General features: G+C 32.4%; 1 protein-coding gene across 1 annotated transcript in view; it reads right to left on the minus strand.

The window, feature by feature from the left end:
- The window catches only part of LOC126889804 (peroxisomal multifunctional enzyme type 2), a 180,433-nt gene that overhangs the window by 35,230 nt on the left and 125,538 nt on the right, over nt 1-19,665 (minus strand). Inside the window, exon 9 of the mRNA XM_050658445.1 lies at nt 12,897-13,014. Within this exon, the coding sequence (XP_050514402.1) occupies nt 12,897-13,014 (118 nt within the window). The remainder of the gene's footprint in view (nt 1-12,896; nt 13,015-19,665) is intronic.

The raw sequence follows: 19,665 nt of genomic DNA on the forward strand, positions 1-19,665 counted from the left end.
TACATTTTTCAATAAAACTTTACGCGGGACTAGACATTATCTATCTACAACCACTGTAAAAATTTGGACCTTATATCATCTAAGAATCCAGAGATATCTGACATCAAAAGTTAAAAACCTAGTATTCGGGAATTCGCACAAACATAAAACACTCTTAGGTTATAAAGCTACTGGTACACGGTAAGTTGAGTGCAGACGTTCAGAAAATAAATAGTTTCGTAACCATGGATATTTTGTACTATAATGTGTTATATATCGTTGAAAAGAGAAGATTTCAGAGAATAATTTTTAATCATAACGCAAAAAACTTACAAAAAATAAATTTTCAGACTTTGGGTGCCCTTAAGAGTGTGTAACAAAGATATGTAACTGTCTGTATTAAGTGTCAAACTTATAGGGCATTCCAAGATTTTGACGTTTATCACACCGCTGGGAGTAAAACTGTCAAACATTGTATTTGTTTATATTTGTACCACATTGTGTTTCTTAAGCTTTTTGCCTTTAATTTTAATAGTTTTTTTAGTTTTATTTTCCGAACATTTTGTTGTTGATTTTGTGTAGTTTTTAATTGTATAAGTACCTACTTGAACGACTTTATTTAGTTTTTGACCTTTATCGGACGGGCCTCAAAATATTACGCAAAATACGGGCCGGGGTCTGAACGGACCCCATTCTTGTAATGCCTGAACGATGCCTATACAAACAAAAATTGTAACAACACATTACATACTTGTATAGTATTGAACATTTATTAGACTAAAGCATACACATTACTACAAAATAAATTCTACTGATTGATACTAACAGAGTAAATAACAACTACATCCTATTTGTACAATGTACACACACTACAAACTGTCTCTGATTTTGCGTGTTCCTAATCATATAAAATTATTACACTTTACGTATATTTAACTTGTTTTTCTGTCTTTGCCTCTGCAACACAAATGGTACGGGCCCCTTGTATTTTATTTTGTTCTACTCTGAGCTCAGTAATATCCAAAAGTTTTGGAAATACGTCTGCCATATTTAATTTTTTAAATCTGCTTATTATTATAACGCCTGAAAACATATTCCTTTATAAGTTCCTTGCCTAGTACCAAAATATACATTTTAGGCTTACTGAAATTGTGCTTTTTCCAATCAGGGTATTTTAGTAGCCACAATTTATAGGGATTAATACCTGCCACAACAATGAGGAATTCCCCATTTAAACATGTAAAACCCTTACCTAAAACGATAGTACACTCAGTCGGTACTAATCAATAAAATCTATGGAATTCCCGCATTATTACAACTTTATTAGAATGCATTTTATATGACAGAAAAGGTTGACCGGGGTATTAGGAGACCCCAGTTTATAAAACTGAAGTTTAAATTTAATCTAACCGTTAAAATGTTCTTGTATGCATAATATTTTATCCATCCCGGCCAGCCCGATGAAGGTTAAGCAGTGAATAAATAAACATAAGTGAATATTTTTGAACGTTGTTGGTAGCCAATACGGATGTTGCTAGTAGATGCAAGCAAAATATTGGCAAAATAAATAATATAGATTCATTTTCCCTCAAGGAGTGTGAATTAACCTACAGCGGGGAAAGTTTTCCAAGCGTAAGTAACATGGACACAGTTAGTTATTTAGCATTTTTATAGCACAATTAATAGCATTTAACCACTGTTTTTGTCTCTCAGATGATAACTTCTTTAGTTCCGTTTTATGCTTAAAATGTAGCACTGATGGTAACAGACAAAACTGAACTTTATCATGATTACTTTGCATTCCACTATTCAATACACAACAGAAATGAGGCATATTATCTTTTTAAATTAATTCTTCCAGTGAAAATGTTAAATTAATCCTAGTACAAAACAAAATTACAAAGAAACGTAACTAAAATTATATAAAACACACAGAATAACATTTATGTTTCCCTCCCAGCCGCCATATTGACATAATTTTGACAGCATGTTGGAATGCCCTATGTTGTCCTATAAAAGGTTATAATGTAAGGTTTTTGTTGTTAGATATTGTGAAGTTGGTTAAAATATACAAACTATCCATGAAACTGTCTACTCTACAGTCTACACACTAAACCCTGTTACTTGAGTTTGTCGATTTGATTTTGATTCAAATTGTTGGATATTTTAATTGAATTGTAAAAACAATAATATATCTGTATTTCGTCTTCCCAGATTATAATTTGAAAACAATATTTTGACATCATATTTAACCTCCAATAGTATGACAGACGTCAGGTACAATTTCCATTCTCGTCAAATGTAATAATGACGTCATATAAACTCATCACTAATTCTAACCAATGAAATACCCGCTGAAATAGAAATGGCATGTCAAAAAATCTGATTATTCCCTATATATTTTTTCAAATTTAGAATATGGCAACAAGGAGAAAAATTGCATGCATTCCTTATAGGGCTTTTCATCGATTGTCATTTGTTTCGAGCTTATGTCATCTGTTGTATAATCTGTGTATAATATTAATATACACGGATTATACGACATATGACAGAAGCTCGAAATAAATGACTGTGAATGAAAAGCCCTATTGTTTGGCTTTTTTTATCTCAAATTATATTCATTGAACCTATATAAAATTATACACCGTTAAAACTACTGGAAAACAATTTAATTTCATAACTGCATCTATATCGATTTACGTCTATATCGATTTTTTCAACATTGAATATGACGTGTGACGTGTCCTATCTTATGAAAAAATGTGTGGTAGCACATCGGAGTTATCTGAAATATTAGGTATACATATACCGGTAAGGTTATAAACAGCGAAAAAACGTCGAAATATTTGTTCTTTTATTCAATCACATTTTTATAATCCACAAAAAATACCCCAAGACTAACTAGAATCAATATTCATCCCTCATCCAATTACCATTCATCCCTCATCCCATTACCATTACATTCAATCATATTTTTATAATCCACAAAAAATACCCCAAGACTAACTTGAATCAATATTCATCCCTCATCTCATTACCGAAAAAACCCAACACACAACACTACAAAAAGGTTCGTCCGATAAGCCTAATGAGTCATGCAGTAAAAGTTCTTTTAAAAATCGTACATTAACCGAATGTATAAAAACTGCGAAGCAATCATGAGAGACGATCAGTTTGGATTAAAAGTCTTCATGGGAAGGAGAGAAGCCCTGTTCAGTTTACTAGTTCTGTTCTGGCCCAAAATGCTACGACGAACAGACCAATAGAGATATAGGTATTTATATTATGCTTCATATACTTACGTCGAAAAAGCATTTGTTAGAGTAAGACGCTAAGACACTACAGTATAGAGTATGCCTACTATTAGAACGTTTGCAAGAAGTCGGTTTAGATGGAAAGGCCCTCAAACTTTAGTTTACTAAAAACCTTGCACTGGAACCAAAACGCCAGAGTTAAGATCGAAGGTTACACGTCCGCAGAAGTAGAAATTATGAGAGGAGTTAGACAAGGATATGTTTTGTCAACCCTGTTATTTAATATTTATTCCCAGTTTCTGTTTAAAGAGGCATGGAGGATTCCAAGAATGGAGGCAAGGTGAATAGAGTAAATATTAACAGTATCAGATACTCGGATGATACGGTGTTGATTACGGATTCCGATTTGGGTCTACAACGACTTATCGACAGAAGCAACCTGGTCTGTGAGCAATTTGGTATGAAAATAAACATTAACAAAACCAAAAACCAAAGTGGTGCCAATCCGAAAAAAACAAGATGTACCTCAACCTAGCACCATAAATGGCACATTTTAGAATAGGTCAACAAGTTCAAGTACCTGGGATGTTGGATCGATAGAAACCTAAATTTTGATCTAAAAATAAGATCGAGAATAGAACAGGCCAGAAAATCTTTCGAAAAAATCAAAAGTGAGACTCAAAAAGTGTGAAAAATCAAAAGTGTGACTCTCGAATAAAGCACACTCTTAAAATATCAACCATAAATCAATTGGAGGTCATTGAAATGTGGATCTGCCGGAGAATCCTTAAGATTACATGGACATCACATACCTCAGCCTCAGACCAAGAGGAAATATCGAGGGAAAGAGTGGATTGGGAAGGATTGTGCTCACTACGGAGAGCAATGGATTGTATCCTCGCTCCGACCCTTGCTCCCTGGTATTTACATATATTACACATAGCAAGGGTCGAAGCGACGATACAATCCATTGCTCTCCGTAGTGAGCAAACCCTAAGAAAGAATAGCTGAAGACAGATGTAAAAAAGGGGCGAATATTGGATACGATTTACCAAACAGATGGTACAAGATGCATAAATGCACCCAAAAAGTTTGGAAAATACTAAACTAAAAGGGTCGAAAAAACACATTCACTGAAAAAAATCTGCATTATAATACCGATTATCGATAATCTTGATAATTTTTAAAAATTTTAATAAAAATATACTATTATACATAAGAAGTGTTTTTTACTTCATTGTAAGTTAGTTGTTTTTTATTTACTGTTAGTTTTTCTACCTTATTCTTAAGGGGATCGGTACAAGGTTTCGGCTCCAATGCTATTTAAATGGGATTCATTTTTTTCGAATCCTGAGAAAAATAATAAGTATTTTTGAAAAATTTAAACGCAGAATGAAAGATTACGTTCTTACCGAGGGCCGAAAGTCCCTGAAAACTTCTATAATGTTTATTTTAATAAGTTACAGGGGTGAAAAACTAAGAGAAAATGTAGTGTGATTTTTAATTTCAAATATCTCATTCAAAAGAAACTGTTTATTTATTCTACGGGACTTTCGGTCCTCGATAATAATTTATTCTTTCATTCTGCGTTTCAATTTTTTAAAAATATTTATTAGTTTTTTCAGGTTCCGAAAAAAATGGACACCATGTCCGTGGTGATATTTTCCAAATCGAACATTCGCTATCTTTGTCATACAACGCACTGAGTCGAATAGAATATTATGGTGAAAAGACAGTGACAATTTTAAATATTTGACATGATTGAGTTGTTGATTAAATAATATTGATAGTGTATTTGATAAATAATTGATTTAAGACGTGACCTCAATAAACAGTTATTTATTTTTTATTATTTATGGAATATCCAAGTAGAGAATACACCAGGATATATTCTGTGATCCAAGTATTTTGTTGTTAAAGACGTTCAAAATTGTAAGCGTTCCATAGTAACAATATATTATTAAAAAATAACTTTTCCTCTTTTCTCGATTGAGTATTACTTTTTGTTGTACAGTATATAAATTATTACAATTACTGAATACATAGTTCGTGAAAAATTTATCATTTTAATTAACTGAATTAATAATGCAACTACAAAAGTAACAGTTATCCAAGAACATTTAAAAGCCATATCTTTGAAGTTAAAAATGACATTGTCAAGTAATGTTTACATATCCATACCAGTGAGAATTTTACTACACGTAATTTGCCGTGTAAAGACATAAAAAGTAGGGATAGCCGTAAAATATTTGTGCCTATACTTTTAATTATTATTTTTGTTACTGATTACAATAAAAATTTATTGTTTTATGACAAATTTAAATATTATCGCTTAGGTAATGACGCAAACGTCGGCGTCGCTTACTAGATTATTGTGTTAATAGCCAATAGTAATTTTACCTTGAAATAGTAAACAAAATGAAACTGCATCAAAAACAAAGGTTGAAATGTATATTTTTCAATTCTTTAGGCATGTGTAGATTAGTATAAAGTATACTCATACAAATAGAAAGTTTTTAAAGAAAATTAATGTATAGATATAAACTTCCATTATTCATTGGAAGAACTAAGATAACTAAAGTGTATGAATATAGTCTAGTAACCCCCAGGGCCGCCGAGAGGAATGAGCGGGCCCCGGTAAGAAGTGAAAAGCGGGCCACCGACAAAAAGTGAAGAGCGAAAAAAATTGTTTCATTTTTAGAGAAATAAAACTATCAATAATAAAAACATAATAAGAAAAAACCTTTCAAATATAAATTTTACTCAACCAGTGGCCCGCGGGTCGCATGCGGCCTTCTATCGTTTTTTATGCGGCCCGAAAGGTAACTAAAAGGTCCTGTAAACGATAAAATTATTTGTCAAATTTCTATTGTATTCGTGTTTGTCAAATTTCGTGTTTGTCAAAAAAGAACTATTTGAAAAAGCAAAAACTGGTATGTTTATTTATCTTCCAGATATGCATCAATTTCATTTCGTATGCGTGTTTTTTGGGTAGGTCAACGGTATTACGGTCAACGGTAGCGTATTTTTTTTCTTAATTTTTAAGTACTAAAGTAACTTTAGTACTAAAAATTAGTCTTTCATTAAGTCGGTAAAATACTCCGTCTATTTTAAAAAAAAAATCAAAATTCAAATTCAAAAAACGAAAAATTTTCAAATCGATTTTTCTAGAAAACAGTGCATTCTACCGACTTAAAAAGCAAGAGTACCTTTTAATTTTATAATACCTCATAATTTAATAATCAAGTGTCAAAAATGCTTAAAGGTTAAAGACAAAAAAGTTATGCGATAAAATAATCGTTGCTCTACCCCAAAACGGACGTCTATGACCGGTACTAAAATTTCGCGATCAATGGAATCGATTTACCTCTGGAAGATAAATACGCGTACCAGTTTTCGTTTTTCTAAATAGAATCGCTCTGGAAATATTTAAAAAAGTAATTACAAGGCGCCATATTCAAAGAGCTCTAGCCCTCCTAGGAAGCATTTCTGAGGAATCTGCGGTCTTCGTTTGTCAGGAGAGTCTGGACACCCTATATATTACTTCACCTAGATTGCGGCCCGCAAGCTGTGGCAATAACTACTATGTGGCCCAGGGAAAAAAAGGTTGAGTATCGCTGAGACAATAAAATACTTCACAGCGAAATATTGCGCTGGGTTCAAAATTATCAAAAAATCTAGCAGGCTTCTTGCGTCGTTTTGCTTTATTTGATGTAAATTCTGGATTAATTCTATAATTTCTAGCAACGAATTGGCAATAAAACAATAAAATATATTTTAAAATACAGGTAAAGATATTATTAAATATAGCCGAGTATTAATTAAACGCGTTATGCACATAAAGTGAAGAGCGGGAAGAATTACGTCTTTGGTCTGGTCGAAGCCGGGCCCCTTACATCGTCGGGCCCCGGTAAAATGTACCGGCTGTACCGCCCTCTCGGCGGGCCTGGTAACCCCTTAAATGCTTCAAAATGTTGTATTCACATTGATGAATATCATTTTGAAGATTTAATCAAATAGTTATAGATGATGACTAAACTGTTTTTAGTAATGAATTTAAAATTTAGGTCATTTTATTCACATTACATTTAATAAAGTTACCTATTAATGTTGCAAATTTCGTTTTAAGTTAGTTTTTAAGAGGTTTAACACTTTCAATTTAACAAAATCAAATTCAATTCAACAAAATTTTACAATTGCATGAAAAATAGTATGGAATAAGATGGACCACCCTGTATAATTATTTTTAAATTGTATGTACATATTTCTGCTCTGAAAATATGGAGAGTGACGATGATGTGGTAATAGCTAGTGGTATTTTTATACTAATGGCGCAAAATAATTAACATAGCCTATATTCACCCTCGAACAAACTAGTGCGCACAACGAATGGACGAATTAACTATGAACACAGCCCGAACTTCAGCGAATCAGCGCAGCGGTTCGTGTTGATGCGCAGCCTTTGGTGTTCGTTTATTTACCGCTCACAAAAGCTAATTACTGTGCACACACGAATCATGTTGACTGGTTATTAATGAAAAATCTAATTTAACGTTAAGTTTGTACAACAGTGGCCAATATTTAAGGTTATTGTCGTTAATGGCCGGGCATTGTCGTTAATCACCAAGGAAAATGGACATTCACGACAATGCCCGGCCATTAACGTCAATGTCCAATTTACATCATTGACCGTAACATATATATTACTAAGATTGCTACTGGTAGTTTTATGGTTATAGTGGCATTCTCAGTTCCGTCGATATGACACATCTCGAGAAACAGCCTATTTTTTAATTGGTTATAATGATTGCAATATATTCACGTTTTCATAATCATATTAGTGACCCGTTTTATAAAATGTTCGACAACAGCGCATGTGTTTTTTCTTCTGTTGCAGTTACTTTTGTGTTTAGTGATACGCTGTTTCAACCACTGACAGGTTTGTCCAATATAACATCCCTTGGCAACATAAACACTGTAGTTGATATATGACATTGCTATTATACATCACTGGCGTTCGATCTTTAATTTTAAGGAATATGGTTTTGAATTTAAAAACAAATTATTACAATTGTTTGCATTCATAGTTTTTTTATTTTCTTTTAGAATATGTAGTTCAGTTTTATAATTTATTTTTCTGCTATTTTATTTTTTATTAGCTTGTCGATTTTAAGTCAAGTATAGAGTTGCTTCTATGTAACTGTAAATACATGAGCTCCATGAGCTCAGTGGCAGTAGAACCAGGTAACCAGGTAAGCCACTAGATGACCCAAGAAATTAAAAACAAAACAAGCTGAAAATGCGAGCATTATCATAACGAAAACTTTGATTTATAGACCACTCATCAGCGGTAAAAAACTGTAAAACCGTGGAATTTTGAGAATCAACACCGATTTTGATGAAAATTTGGGTTTAAGCTCTGTTGACACTCTTCTTCAAAATATACTCTATTCCGAACTGCGCTTTTGCCCTGGGGGTGAAAACAACCCCATTTTAGGGGATGAAATATTTTTAAATCAAAATAACTATAAAAATCGATAGAGTGACCAATTCTGAATATAGAGTGAATATTTACAATATTTAAATTAGAAGGATATAATAGCACATTAGAACATAGTTTTTAATTTCAAACAACTTTTCATAATAGCAATTTTCCATATACATTTTCCGACATATGATGTTGTTTTTAATTCCAAACAACTTTTCATAATAACAATTTTCAATATTGTAAAAAATAAAGGTACTTTACTCTTGAGCGAAATTCATATTTTTTGACATACATACCTAGATAAAATTTGATATATTCTAATGGCTGAATCTTAGGTCAAGACCATGCAAAAGTGTTTATGAAGAATAGTAGCCAGAAAGATAATAAGCAAACAAAATCAAGCTCACAAGAAATATATGGAAAAAGAACCATATTCTTCTTTCAATATATCAACTGTTGTTGGAGAGAGTAAGTAAAAATTGACCAAATGGTAGAACATATATGTTAAAATGGTTTGTGAATAAGGATCCATTGTACAAGTAAAAATTATAAATAAATAATATATATAAACAAACTATGGATTTTAAATTACCATTGCATTATGAAGGGTATATCGCTGGTACCTATGATTAATGTGATTCCTAATACATGTCCAGTGAAAATAATAACTCTTTGATAAGTATTGGCGATTACAATTTTTTTTATATGCGTGTCCGCGAAGATTGTAACTCCCAAAATATTTATAATGAAAATATTTAGTTCATAATAGATGCCGACGAAAACAATTATTTCCCTTTCTGTTTCTGTGTTTGCCGACGAAAACAATTATTATTTCCGAGAACTTTTTACTAATTATAATTTTCGTGGACCCACAAACAGAAATGATGTTTTTTGCCGATACTCCTCAAAAAATAAATTGTTTCGCTAACACTTTATTAGGGATTATAATTTTCACAATCATATAATCGAAAATAATGTTTTTCGCGTCGTTCATTGAAAGTTCTATTCGTAACGGCATTTTTCGGAGTTATACTTTTCGTAGGCGGCGGCGATATATGCACTGATATTTAAAATGGATATCGAGAATAGGACTACACTCCTTCACATATTCAGCCGTGTGATGGATGACCGAAGTTATATTTAACGTTTGAGTTAAAGTTAAGATTACTCTCAGGTATAACGATGCCCATAACTATTTGGGTAAAATTCGGTGTGATGTATTCTTCACAGTTATGAGATAGTTATTTCTTCAACGTTATATTAGAAATAACATTTGAGGAACAAAGTTTTACGTAACAAAGAGAACCTTATGTAGAAATAGTACAAGTTGGAGTGAGCGCGAGAGATTGTTCGGAAGATGCTACAGGATGGGTAGATCACCGTAAAAGTAAATACCCATCGTCGGCCACCGCCGATGACCGAACAGCAAACAGCTGTTCGGGTTCGGTGGTGTTTCAAACGGTAGATAGAAACAGGGTTGCCAGATTGGTGTATTTTCCCACAATTTTGGGGTAATTTGAAAGCGTCTAGAGAAATTTTTCTAAGCAGAAATTATAGTGGGATTTTTTGGGGGCGGAAAATTATGGAGGATTTTAAGGGGTCATGGTAAATTAAATTTGCGAATGTACATAGAACTGTATATTATACTCCCATATAATCGAAGACGATAGGAATTATGAATTATTTTCAGGGCCCTATTTGATAAGTAGTATAATTTTGGTTTACTTTTCTCTTCATTTGACTACTAATTTATTAAAATGCGACAAAAATTTAAATTTGGGGTATTTGAGCTTCAATTTGAGGGAATTTCGGTTTCTAAGTGGGGGATTTAAAAAATAGCATCTGACAACTCTGGAGAGAAAGCCCAGTAGGTACTTAAAATAAAATTTTAACTTATATCTCTCGATTTGATTTTTGTATAATTTTTAAAATTGTATTACCCTTCTATTCTTAATTACTAAATTATAAGCTTCTAAATTCACTTGATTTCTGTCCAAAAACAATCCAAAAGATGAACCTAACCTTACATAACTACAGAATTATCTCATACCTTGAGGTTTAACCTCGCGTTATAAAGTGACAGTTGATATATCAGACAACTCAAGAACTGTCAAGAAATAACGCAAGTAGTTAAGTTAAATATGATACATCACACCAATCCGAGGATTATAAATTAACTACAGGATAACTTTACGTTAAAGATAACTTCGGTCATCCATCACACGGCTGATTACATCGCGAACAAAAAGCGCGTGGTAATTAAAATGTTAAAAAATTTTATTTATGATTAGTGCAGTCACTGAAGGTTTTCACCTCCGATTTCGTTGAACCTCCATCGATTTTCATGAAAATTGGTGAGCAGTTAGAGAATACCTCAAGGAACAAAGGTGACATGACACCAACTTGCGCTTTTACCCTGGGGGTGGAGGCCACCCCTTTTCTAGAATGAAAATTATTTTATTAAAAATATTACCATAAATCGATAGAGGGACAAATTCTAAGCAAAATTTGTTATATTAAGTTATTAACATAAATCTATACTTTTTGAGTTATTAAAGATCAAAGATTTTATTTTTTCGTAACAAAATGCATGTTTTAAATCTGTTTTTCACGTGTAACTCAAAAACTATTAGCTTTCATAAAAAAGTTATTGTTACCAAAATTTAAGACAATAAAAAATTGAATACACTATTCACTCAAAGTATTAAACTAATGTTAATTCAAAGTGAGTTATAGGTAATTGAATGTATATTTTTTTCGATGAGTACTCAAATCTAAGTATTCAAGCTTAAATAACGGGAAAACGATGCATTTTATTAAATATACCTGTCAAACACCTATCAAAGCACTTCAGAATACCTATCAAATGAGCTCCAGAAGAAGTTAATAGAATTAAAATTAAGCAAGTTATGATGAAAATAAGAGAACCCTTTTAAATTTTTTAGGAAAAAGTGAAAAATAAAACATGCGCCATTTCCACAACAATTAAAATTTATATTAATCCTTACAAACATTTCTTTGTATTAGCATAAGTAATCATTTTAACAATTTTCACTGGTTTAGAATGCATATTTTTGAAAAAAGATATAATTTAAAAAAATCAGAATTTTTAAAATTATCGTCATTTTCATTTTCTTTTGATAATAACTATAAAAATACTCAATATACGTAAAAAATGGTAAATAACCAAATTTTAGTTTTTTCTATATAAAAAATTATACCTGTTTACCATTTCTGTAGGGTGAAAAATAACCGAGATAGAAACGTTTAAAGCTTAAATTTTGCTGCGAGAACCATGTAACCGTGGTCATTTAATCTTTGATTTCTAAAAAACTAAGGGGTTTGAAAGATTAAATTTAACGAGTTTTAATAGCCTTTGAAATTACCTTTCAAATCGTTTTTAGGAGAATCTGATATCTTAAAAATTAACGGAGTTATTAAAAAAACCGATAACATTTTTTGGAAAAATGTTTAAAAGATAAAGTTTGAAACATTTTTGGAGCATAAATTTTAATGCTATTATCTTGTTCGATATCTCATTTGATAGATATTTTTAAGTACTTTCACAAATGTTTAATAAGTTTATGTTATAAAATGCATCATTTTCCCGTAATTTAAGCTTTAATACTTAGATTTGGGTACTCGCCGAAAAAAATATGCATTCAATTACCTATAACTCACTTTTAGTTAATATTAAAAGGTTTTTTTAGTAAGGAGTTTATTTAGTTTTTTTATTAGCTTCAATTTTGGTAATAATAACTTTTCTGTAAAAACTTATAGTTTTTTAGTTATCTATGAAAACTCGGTTAAAAACATGCATTTTTCTTACGAAAAATTAAAATTTTTGATCTTTAATAACTCAAAAAGTTTTGATTTATTTTAATAACTTTATATAACAAATTTTGCTTAGAATTTGTCCCCCTATCTAATTATGGGGTTATCTTTAATAAAATAATTTTCACCCCGAGAAGGGGTGGCATCCACCCCCAGGGTAAAAGCGCAAGTTGGCACCATGTCACCTTTGTTTCTTGAGATATCCTCTAACCACTCACCAATTTTCATGCAAATCGATGGAGGTTGAACTAAATCGGAGGTAATAGCTCAGATCCACCTTCAGTGACTCCACTAAATTATATTGAACACAAATTAAATGATAAACAAAAAAGTAAACTCACCCGCAATTACAATACGGTTGCTTTCAACAGCGGAAGTTTCAAAATGAATTCTGTTACCTTCTCTCCACATGTCTACTTTGAGGGTTTGACCAGGTAGAACAGGTTTTACAAAACGAGCCTATAAAAAATATTAATAAATTAAAAACAATAGAAAAAAGTTTAAGTTTTCAATCAAATAGCACACAAAATGATATTTAAAATACCATTTTATATCCTACCAGATTAAAAACAATGGAAAACCTTCTCTGGTTACACCATCCGAGGCTTCTAAAAATGCAATCCATGCGGATTCTGAGACTATAGGAAGATGAGGGAATTTTACAATTTATAATTCACATTCCATCTGCTCAGGCGGTAAATTTCCAGCGAGAATGCTTCTCTTCGTACAATGGGTTGCAACGAAATTGAAAATGTTTAAATGTTGAATGGGTTCCATGTGAGAGTTCATTTTGAATGAAGTAAAAAAACAGACGTACTCTCAATCATTTATTGTAACTTCAAACGACCGGTTTCGCTCTCTGAAGTATGCAGAGCATCTTCAGGTCTACGGTTACAAGTCACTAAATGCTACAAATAAAAACCATAGTTAGAACAATGTCTGGTTGTAAAAGATGCTAAAGATCCATACGATCAAGCCAATACTGAACAACATACATAAAAGTAGTTAAGACAGCAGACAAATAGATATGCATGTACAATCGGGGGCGGTAACAAACGTCCCCAAGCTCACAAACACATGCAGATGTATGCCGTCTGTAATCATGCAATGATAACGTGTCGTACTTACATTCGGTTACAAGGAGCTACTTCCTGAGTATTCATTAATATGATATCTTGCTTAAGTTATGCTCACGGGATATGGTGGAATAGACGGAGAATGTTGTAAAGGTTAACAAGTTTATGGAAATTGGAAATTCTTGAGGGTGATGAGATAGTTGGTGAAAGACAAACAACAAATAAGTGCCAGTTATTTTGTTTGTGAAGTAGACTAAAGTGAATGTCATATATACAATGTTAATATGTGATGGTTTTAAAGATTTTTAATTCTATTTATTAATAGATTTTTATGTATATTTATTAAAAGACTTCTATTTATTAATGTATGTGTTAGTGTAAGGCTGACAACGTTTGGATCAAAAAGGGGTTGATATCTAATATGTATGTTAGCTGTGGACGTGCAGCTGTAACCCAAATTGTTAAGGTCAATACTCCTTGATGTTCTAATGAGAGGAGTAGTGGTCGCATAAGGGATGAAAAGTCGGAAAGCTTAAAAATTGTAGCTAAATGTATTAGCAGTCATATAATAAAACAATAATGAATGTGAAGTGATAGACAACAATGTAGGTACATGAAACTGCGACATAAATTAAAGGGGGGAAATAGAAAAGAAAAGAAAGAAATTAATATTCAGTTGAAAGTAATTAATTTTAAATGGAGACTATGTTTTAATGATATAAGCAGTGAAGAAATTTTAATAAATTATTGAATCAGATAAAAGAAAAGAATAATAATAAAAAAAAATTGGGGGAAACCGTTCGTCGGAAGTTACAATAAATGATTGAGAGTACATCTGTTTTTTACTTCATTAAAAATGTTTATTCATTTTTAATTTATATATTTACTCGATTTGGAGTACGAAGGGAACCATTCTCGCTGGAAATTTACCGCCTGAGCAGATGGAATGTGAATTATAAATTGTAAAATTCCCTCATCTTCCTATAGTCTCAGAATCCGTGTGGCTTGCATTTTTAGAAGCCTCTGATGGTGTAACCAGAGAAGGTTTTCCATTGTTTTTAATCTGGTAGGATATAAAGTGGTATTTTAAATATGATTTTGTATGCTATTAGATTGAAAACTTTAAACTGTTTTCTAGCAGATGTCGCTAGGGCATCATTTCGTTCGTTGCAATCCGTGACTGCACGCGGAGTATTATCCTGGTTCAGTCAGATAGAAGAGCATATGTATCTCCTGATGAGTAGCTGGGAAGCCCCGAAACCGGTAGAGATGTGCTCTCTGATTTAACTAGAATATAATAATACTGCAGTTTCGTGTTGCAACGAAATTGAAAATGTTTATTCATTTTTAAAAACAATAGCTTTACATTAACATTGTAACGTTTAATTCAATTCTCAAAATGATGGTGGTAATCTTATAAAAGGCAATTACAGAGCTATTTCCAGATTTATTATTCTCTTGGGATGAGTTTTGTGTTCTAAGTTTTTTATAGTCTACTTTTAATTTTTTATAATGATTTTTTTTAGCTAACCTCGACGTTACTCTCCACGTGTATTAGTATCTTAATTTTGAATATTTCATTTCATCTACTGATATGCTTTTAGTAATCAAATTATTTAACTATTCCGTCACTATTAATTTTATTTTGTTCCTTTGCCAATGACTACTTTTTACGATTATTTGGCAAAGGCTCGTTTTTGGTTTTTCTTCTTGATGATTGATATGTATCTTTATCTTATAGTTTTTGGGAATAAAGATCACAGTCCTCCCTTCGGGAGCTTCAAGCCTATCACCGGTGATGCAACTTTAAGGTGGTATGACAGAATGTTAAAATTCATATAATTTTTAGGTACAGTTACCGTCACTATTTCAAAACCAATTTTCAACTTGTGGGTATGTACGTGAACTGTAAACTTTCTAGTTTAATAGTATCTAGTTAAAATTTCCAAAGAAAGCAGTAATTTTTTTATAACTGTACTTAAAGGAACCCATGTCATAACTTACTTGGTATCCTGCCCTAAAAATTGGATTTATGTAATAATTTTTGAACTTCGGTACAAAATAACTACCATAAATGATTAACTATGCAATAAGATTTATTTTAAGCAAACGTTCATTATTCATACTGCCATAATTTTTAAATTAACTGTACCTAAAGATGAAAATTATACTTAAAAGCTGCAATCTAGGGATTTTGTTGATACCACCGTAACAAGTTGGCATTGTTCTAGTGATAAATTAGTTCGGCTATCACTTAATAGGTGATAAACTGAGTTCACGTGTCATTTAGTAGATGGCAGCAGTGATGTATTAAATGGTGACAGATGCGCGTTTGCCGGATGTTAAAAAAATCTGCAAAACATTGAAAACAAGTTTTGTAACCATGGAAATACGAATCACGTGGTTTTGTTTAGAAAAGTGACCCCTCCCCCTGCCAGTAAACATTTTGGACTTTGTTTGAGTTTCAATCATGATTGTAACCCCTCTGTGGCTCAGTGGTAAAAACGCCTACCTTTGGACCTAAAGGTCGTGAGTTCGAATCACCTTGGTGGAGAATTTTTCATTTATTAAAAATTAATAAATGAAAATAGTTTCTCTCCTTGTGGGATCCATACTCACCGGAGGGACCGCAGACGTTCGGATACAATTAAGGCCGCGTCCCACCATTAAATAATTTGATCAAACTGGTTTGAGCAAACTGAAAGTGACAGTTAGTGACGTCACATCCTGAGTGTTCATTGTGGATAATAATGAAAAATTTTAATTTCAAATAAAGTACAAACAAGTTAGACAACTCAATACAAAAAATTTGATCAAACTAGACTGATAGTGAGAGCACAGATTTTTAGAATTTCAAAAAAACTGCAATTGTGACGTCACTTTGACGTACTTCCGGAGTTTGCTCAAACTGTTTGATCAAAATATTTGATGGTGAGACGCTGCCTTTAGCGTTTCTTTGCAAAAACAATTACTTCGACTTTGCTTAGTAACAAGACATTTACCCAACACACACACTACACATTATACTCATATGTATACCTTGGAACAGTCGTCAACTCGAAATGGGATCAAACAACCGAAATACGATCTAGAATAGAAAAGGCCAGAGCAAAATTTAACAACATGAGAAATATATTCATCAAATTCGACATACCTATCCCACTAAAAATACGGCTGCTAAAATGATATCTTTCCGGTCTTGCTGTATGGAGCAGAGGCCTGGACAATAACGGAAACATTAATACAAAATCTAGAGGAATTCGAAATGTGGGTGTACCGACCTATCCTCAAAATATCCTGGACGACTCACACTACCAACTTAGAGGTATTGCGCCTAAGGGAAAACAAAAATAAGAAATCTCTTTCACACTTAAGAAACGGAAACCTGAATACATCGATCAAATTATGAGACATGACAAATATCGTATACTGCCACTGACAATACAGAATAAAATAGAGAGCAAACGTGGACCCAGAAGAAGAAGACACTCATGGCTTCAAAACTTACGCCAATGGTTTGGACTAACGTGCCAATGTCCGCAACGGACGAGGCACATGAAGAAGAAGAAGAATAATTTAAAATGAGATATTCTTCTTCGTCTCACTGTGCTTATTCGTTCCGGATGTTGGCAATCAGCATGGCTATCCTAACTTTGCTTGCTGCTATTCGGAATAGTCTGTTTGTCGATTTATTGAACCAGTTTCTCAGATTATGAAGCCAAGATATTCTTCTTCTCCCTGGTCCTCTCTTCCCAATACCTTGTCCTGGAGAATGAGTAGCGGCAATCTCTGTTCAGTTCTCATAACATGGCTAAGATATTCTACTTTGCGCTCTTTGATAATATTGTGTGTTAATAATCTCGCATTTCTTGTCCATTGCCCATTCTACGTAAGACCTCAACATTAGGCACACGACCCATCCACGAAATTCTTAAAATGCGACTGTAATACCACATCTCGAATGCCTTGAGTTTTCTTAAAGAAGCTTCGGAAAGAGTCCAAGCTTCTGCTCCGTATAATAATCTAGAAAATACATAGGATCTGATAATAGAAATTTTGTTACCAAGTGGTAAACGAGATTTCTGAAACGAGACATCATTATGAACGCTGATCTCGCTTTTCCTATGCGTTGTTTTATTTCACTAGAGTGGTCCCATTGACTGTTTATGTAGATATAAAGGTATTAGTCCTGTCGCCAGGGGGGGGGGTACAACGGCCTCCTGTATTCAGATGGACTTACCCAAGTTTGTTTTATGTATTTTGACCTGTAGAACACGAATATTTTGGGTAACAGTTGATCCGGATGTCGATAAGATTGTTATAAACCAAGAAGTTGAGGAATCACATAACAGCGATTTCTCGCAAAACAAAACATTTTTTTGTATTTTTTGGGCCATTCTAACCAAAAAATGTTCCTACAAATTTTTTCGTAAGATGCATAGTTTTCGAGAGAAACGCGGTTGAACTTTCAAAAAATCGAAAAATTGGAATTTTTGAACCCGAAAAACTTTTGATTAAAAAATAAAATAGCAATTCTGCTTACCGCATTTGAAAGTTCAAGTCAAATTATATCGGTTTTAATTATTTGTATTGCTAAAAATGTATTATTTTATTGTTAAAACAAAGCTATAAACACCTAGTGCTTGAGTGATGTTTCAATGATTTCTCATTTAAAATCGAACGAGTACGTAGAGGAGGTAAAAGTGCAAGCGGGGCTATTTCTAAGTAGCATGCATTAAAACGCATGTATTAGGCACGGGAAACACTATGAGCCGGTATTTCCAACCTCACTTAAGCCAAAGCTTACTTTAAGCCTTTGCTTAAGCTTAAATGCCTGTATTTCCACTTCAATTTGAGGCTTAAGCCTATGCTTAAACCAAATAATTTTAAGCTCGCACGGGAGTTGGTTTAAGCCTTTGCTTAAAATTTGTTTTCTGTTTTTTGAGGTTATTTCTATAGATTATCAATTATAGAGTTATTTTGAAAACCAACTTTTGAGTAGTAACGTTATTATTAGGTTATTAAATAATAATCTAATAATCTATTAATTTATTAATCGTAATAACGATTAATATAATTCTTACTACTTTTGGAAGGTGTAAGCACATAAAAATTATTTATTTCTACCATGCTTGGTAGGTATATTTATTTTACAAAAATAAACTTACATTCCAATTTGACATTTCCTATATTCCTATATATGCAATAAACAAAATTACAAAGACGGATCTATTGCATATGCAACATAACAATAAAAATATAACCAGAGAAAATATAGACAATAAACTAACAACACATGTACCATGCACACAAAATTAAGTGAAGTAAATGACATTGATACAGATGACAAGATAAAATTAAATGTCAACAGTACTGGTTTCTACCTCAGAACAGTTTAGTTCTGGCATTTTGACGTATTCAGAGGTACCAAACCAATTAACTTTACAGTTGAGCATCAGTTTAGTTAAGGAAGTGATGGAAATACGGCATCCAGCTTAAGCTTCTCCTTAACTTTTGACATAGGCTCATAGGCTTAGCTAAGCAAAAGCTTAAGTAGCTATTGAAATACCGGCCCTATGTGTTTATAGCTTTTTTTAACAATCAAAAAATAAATTTTTAGCAATGCAAATATTCAAAACAGATATAATTTGACTTACACTTTTAAAGGCGGTAAGCAGAATTGCTATTTTATTTTTTATTCAAACGTTATTCGGGTTCAAAAATCGCAATTTTTCGATTTTTTGAAAGTTCAACCGCGTTTATCTCGAAAACTATGCATCCTACGAAAAAACTTGTAGGAATATTTTTTGGTTAGAATGACCCAAAAAATACAAAAAAATGTTTTGTTTTGCGAGAAATCGTTGTTATGTAATTCCTCAACTTCTTTGTTTATAACAATCTTATCGACATCCGGACCAACTGTTACCCAAAAAATTCTTGTTCTACGGGTCAAAATACATAAAAAAAAACTTGGATAAGTCCATCTGAATTAAGAAGGCCGTTGTACCCTCCCTGACGACAGGACTATATGTGT

Source organism: Diabrotica virgifera, chromosome 8 (genome assembly GCF_917563875.1).
Source record: "Diabrotica virgifera virgifera chromosome 8, PGI_DIABVI_V3a".
NCBI classification, from domain to species: Eukaryota; Metazoa; Arthropoda; class Insecta; order Coleoptera; family Chrysomelidae; genus Diabrotica; species Diabrotica virgifera.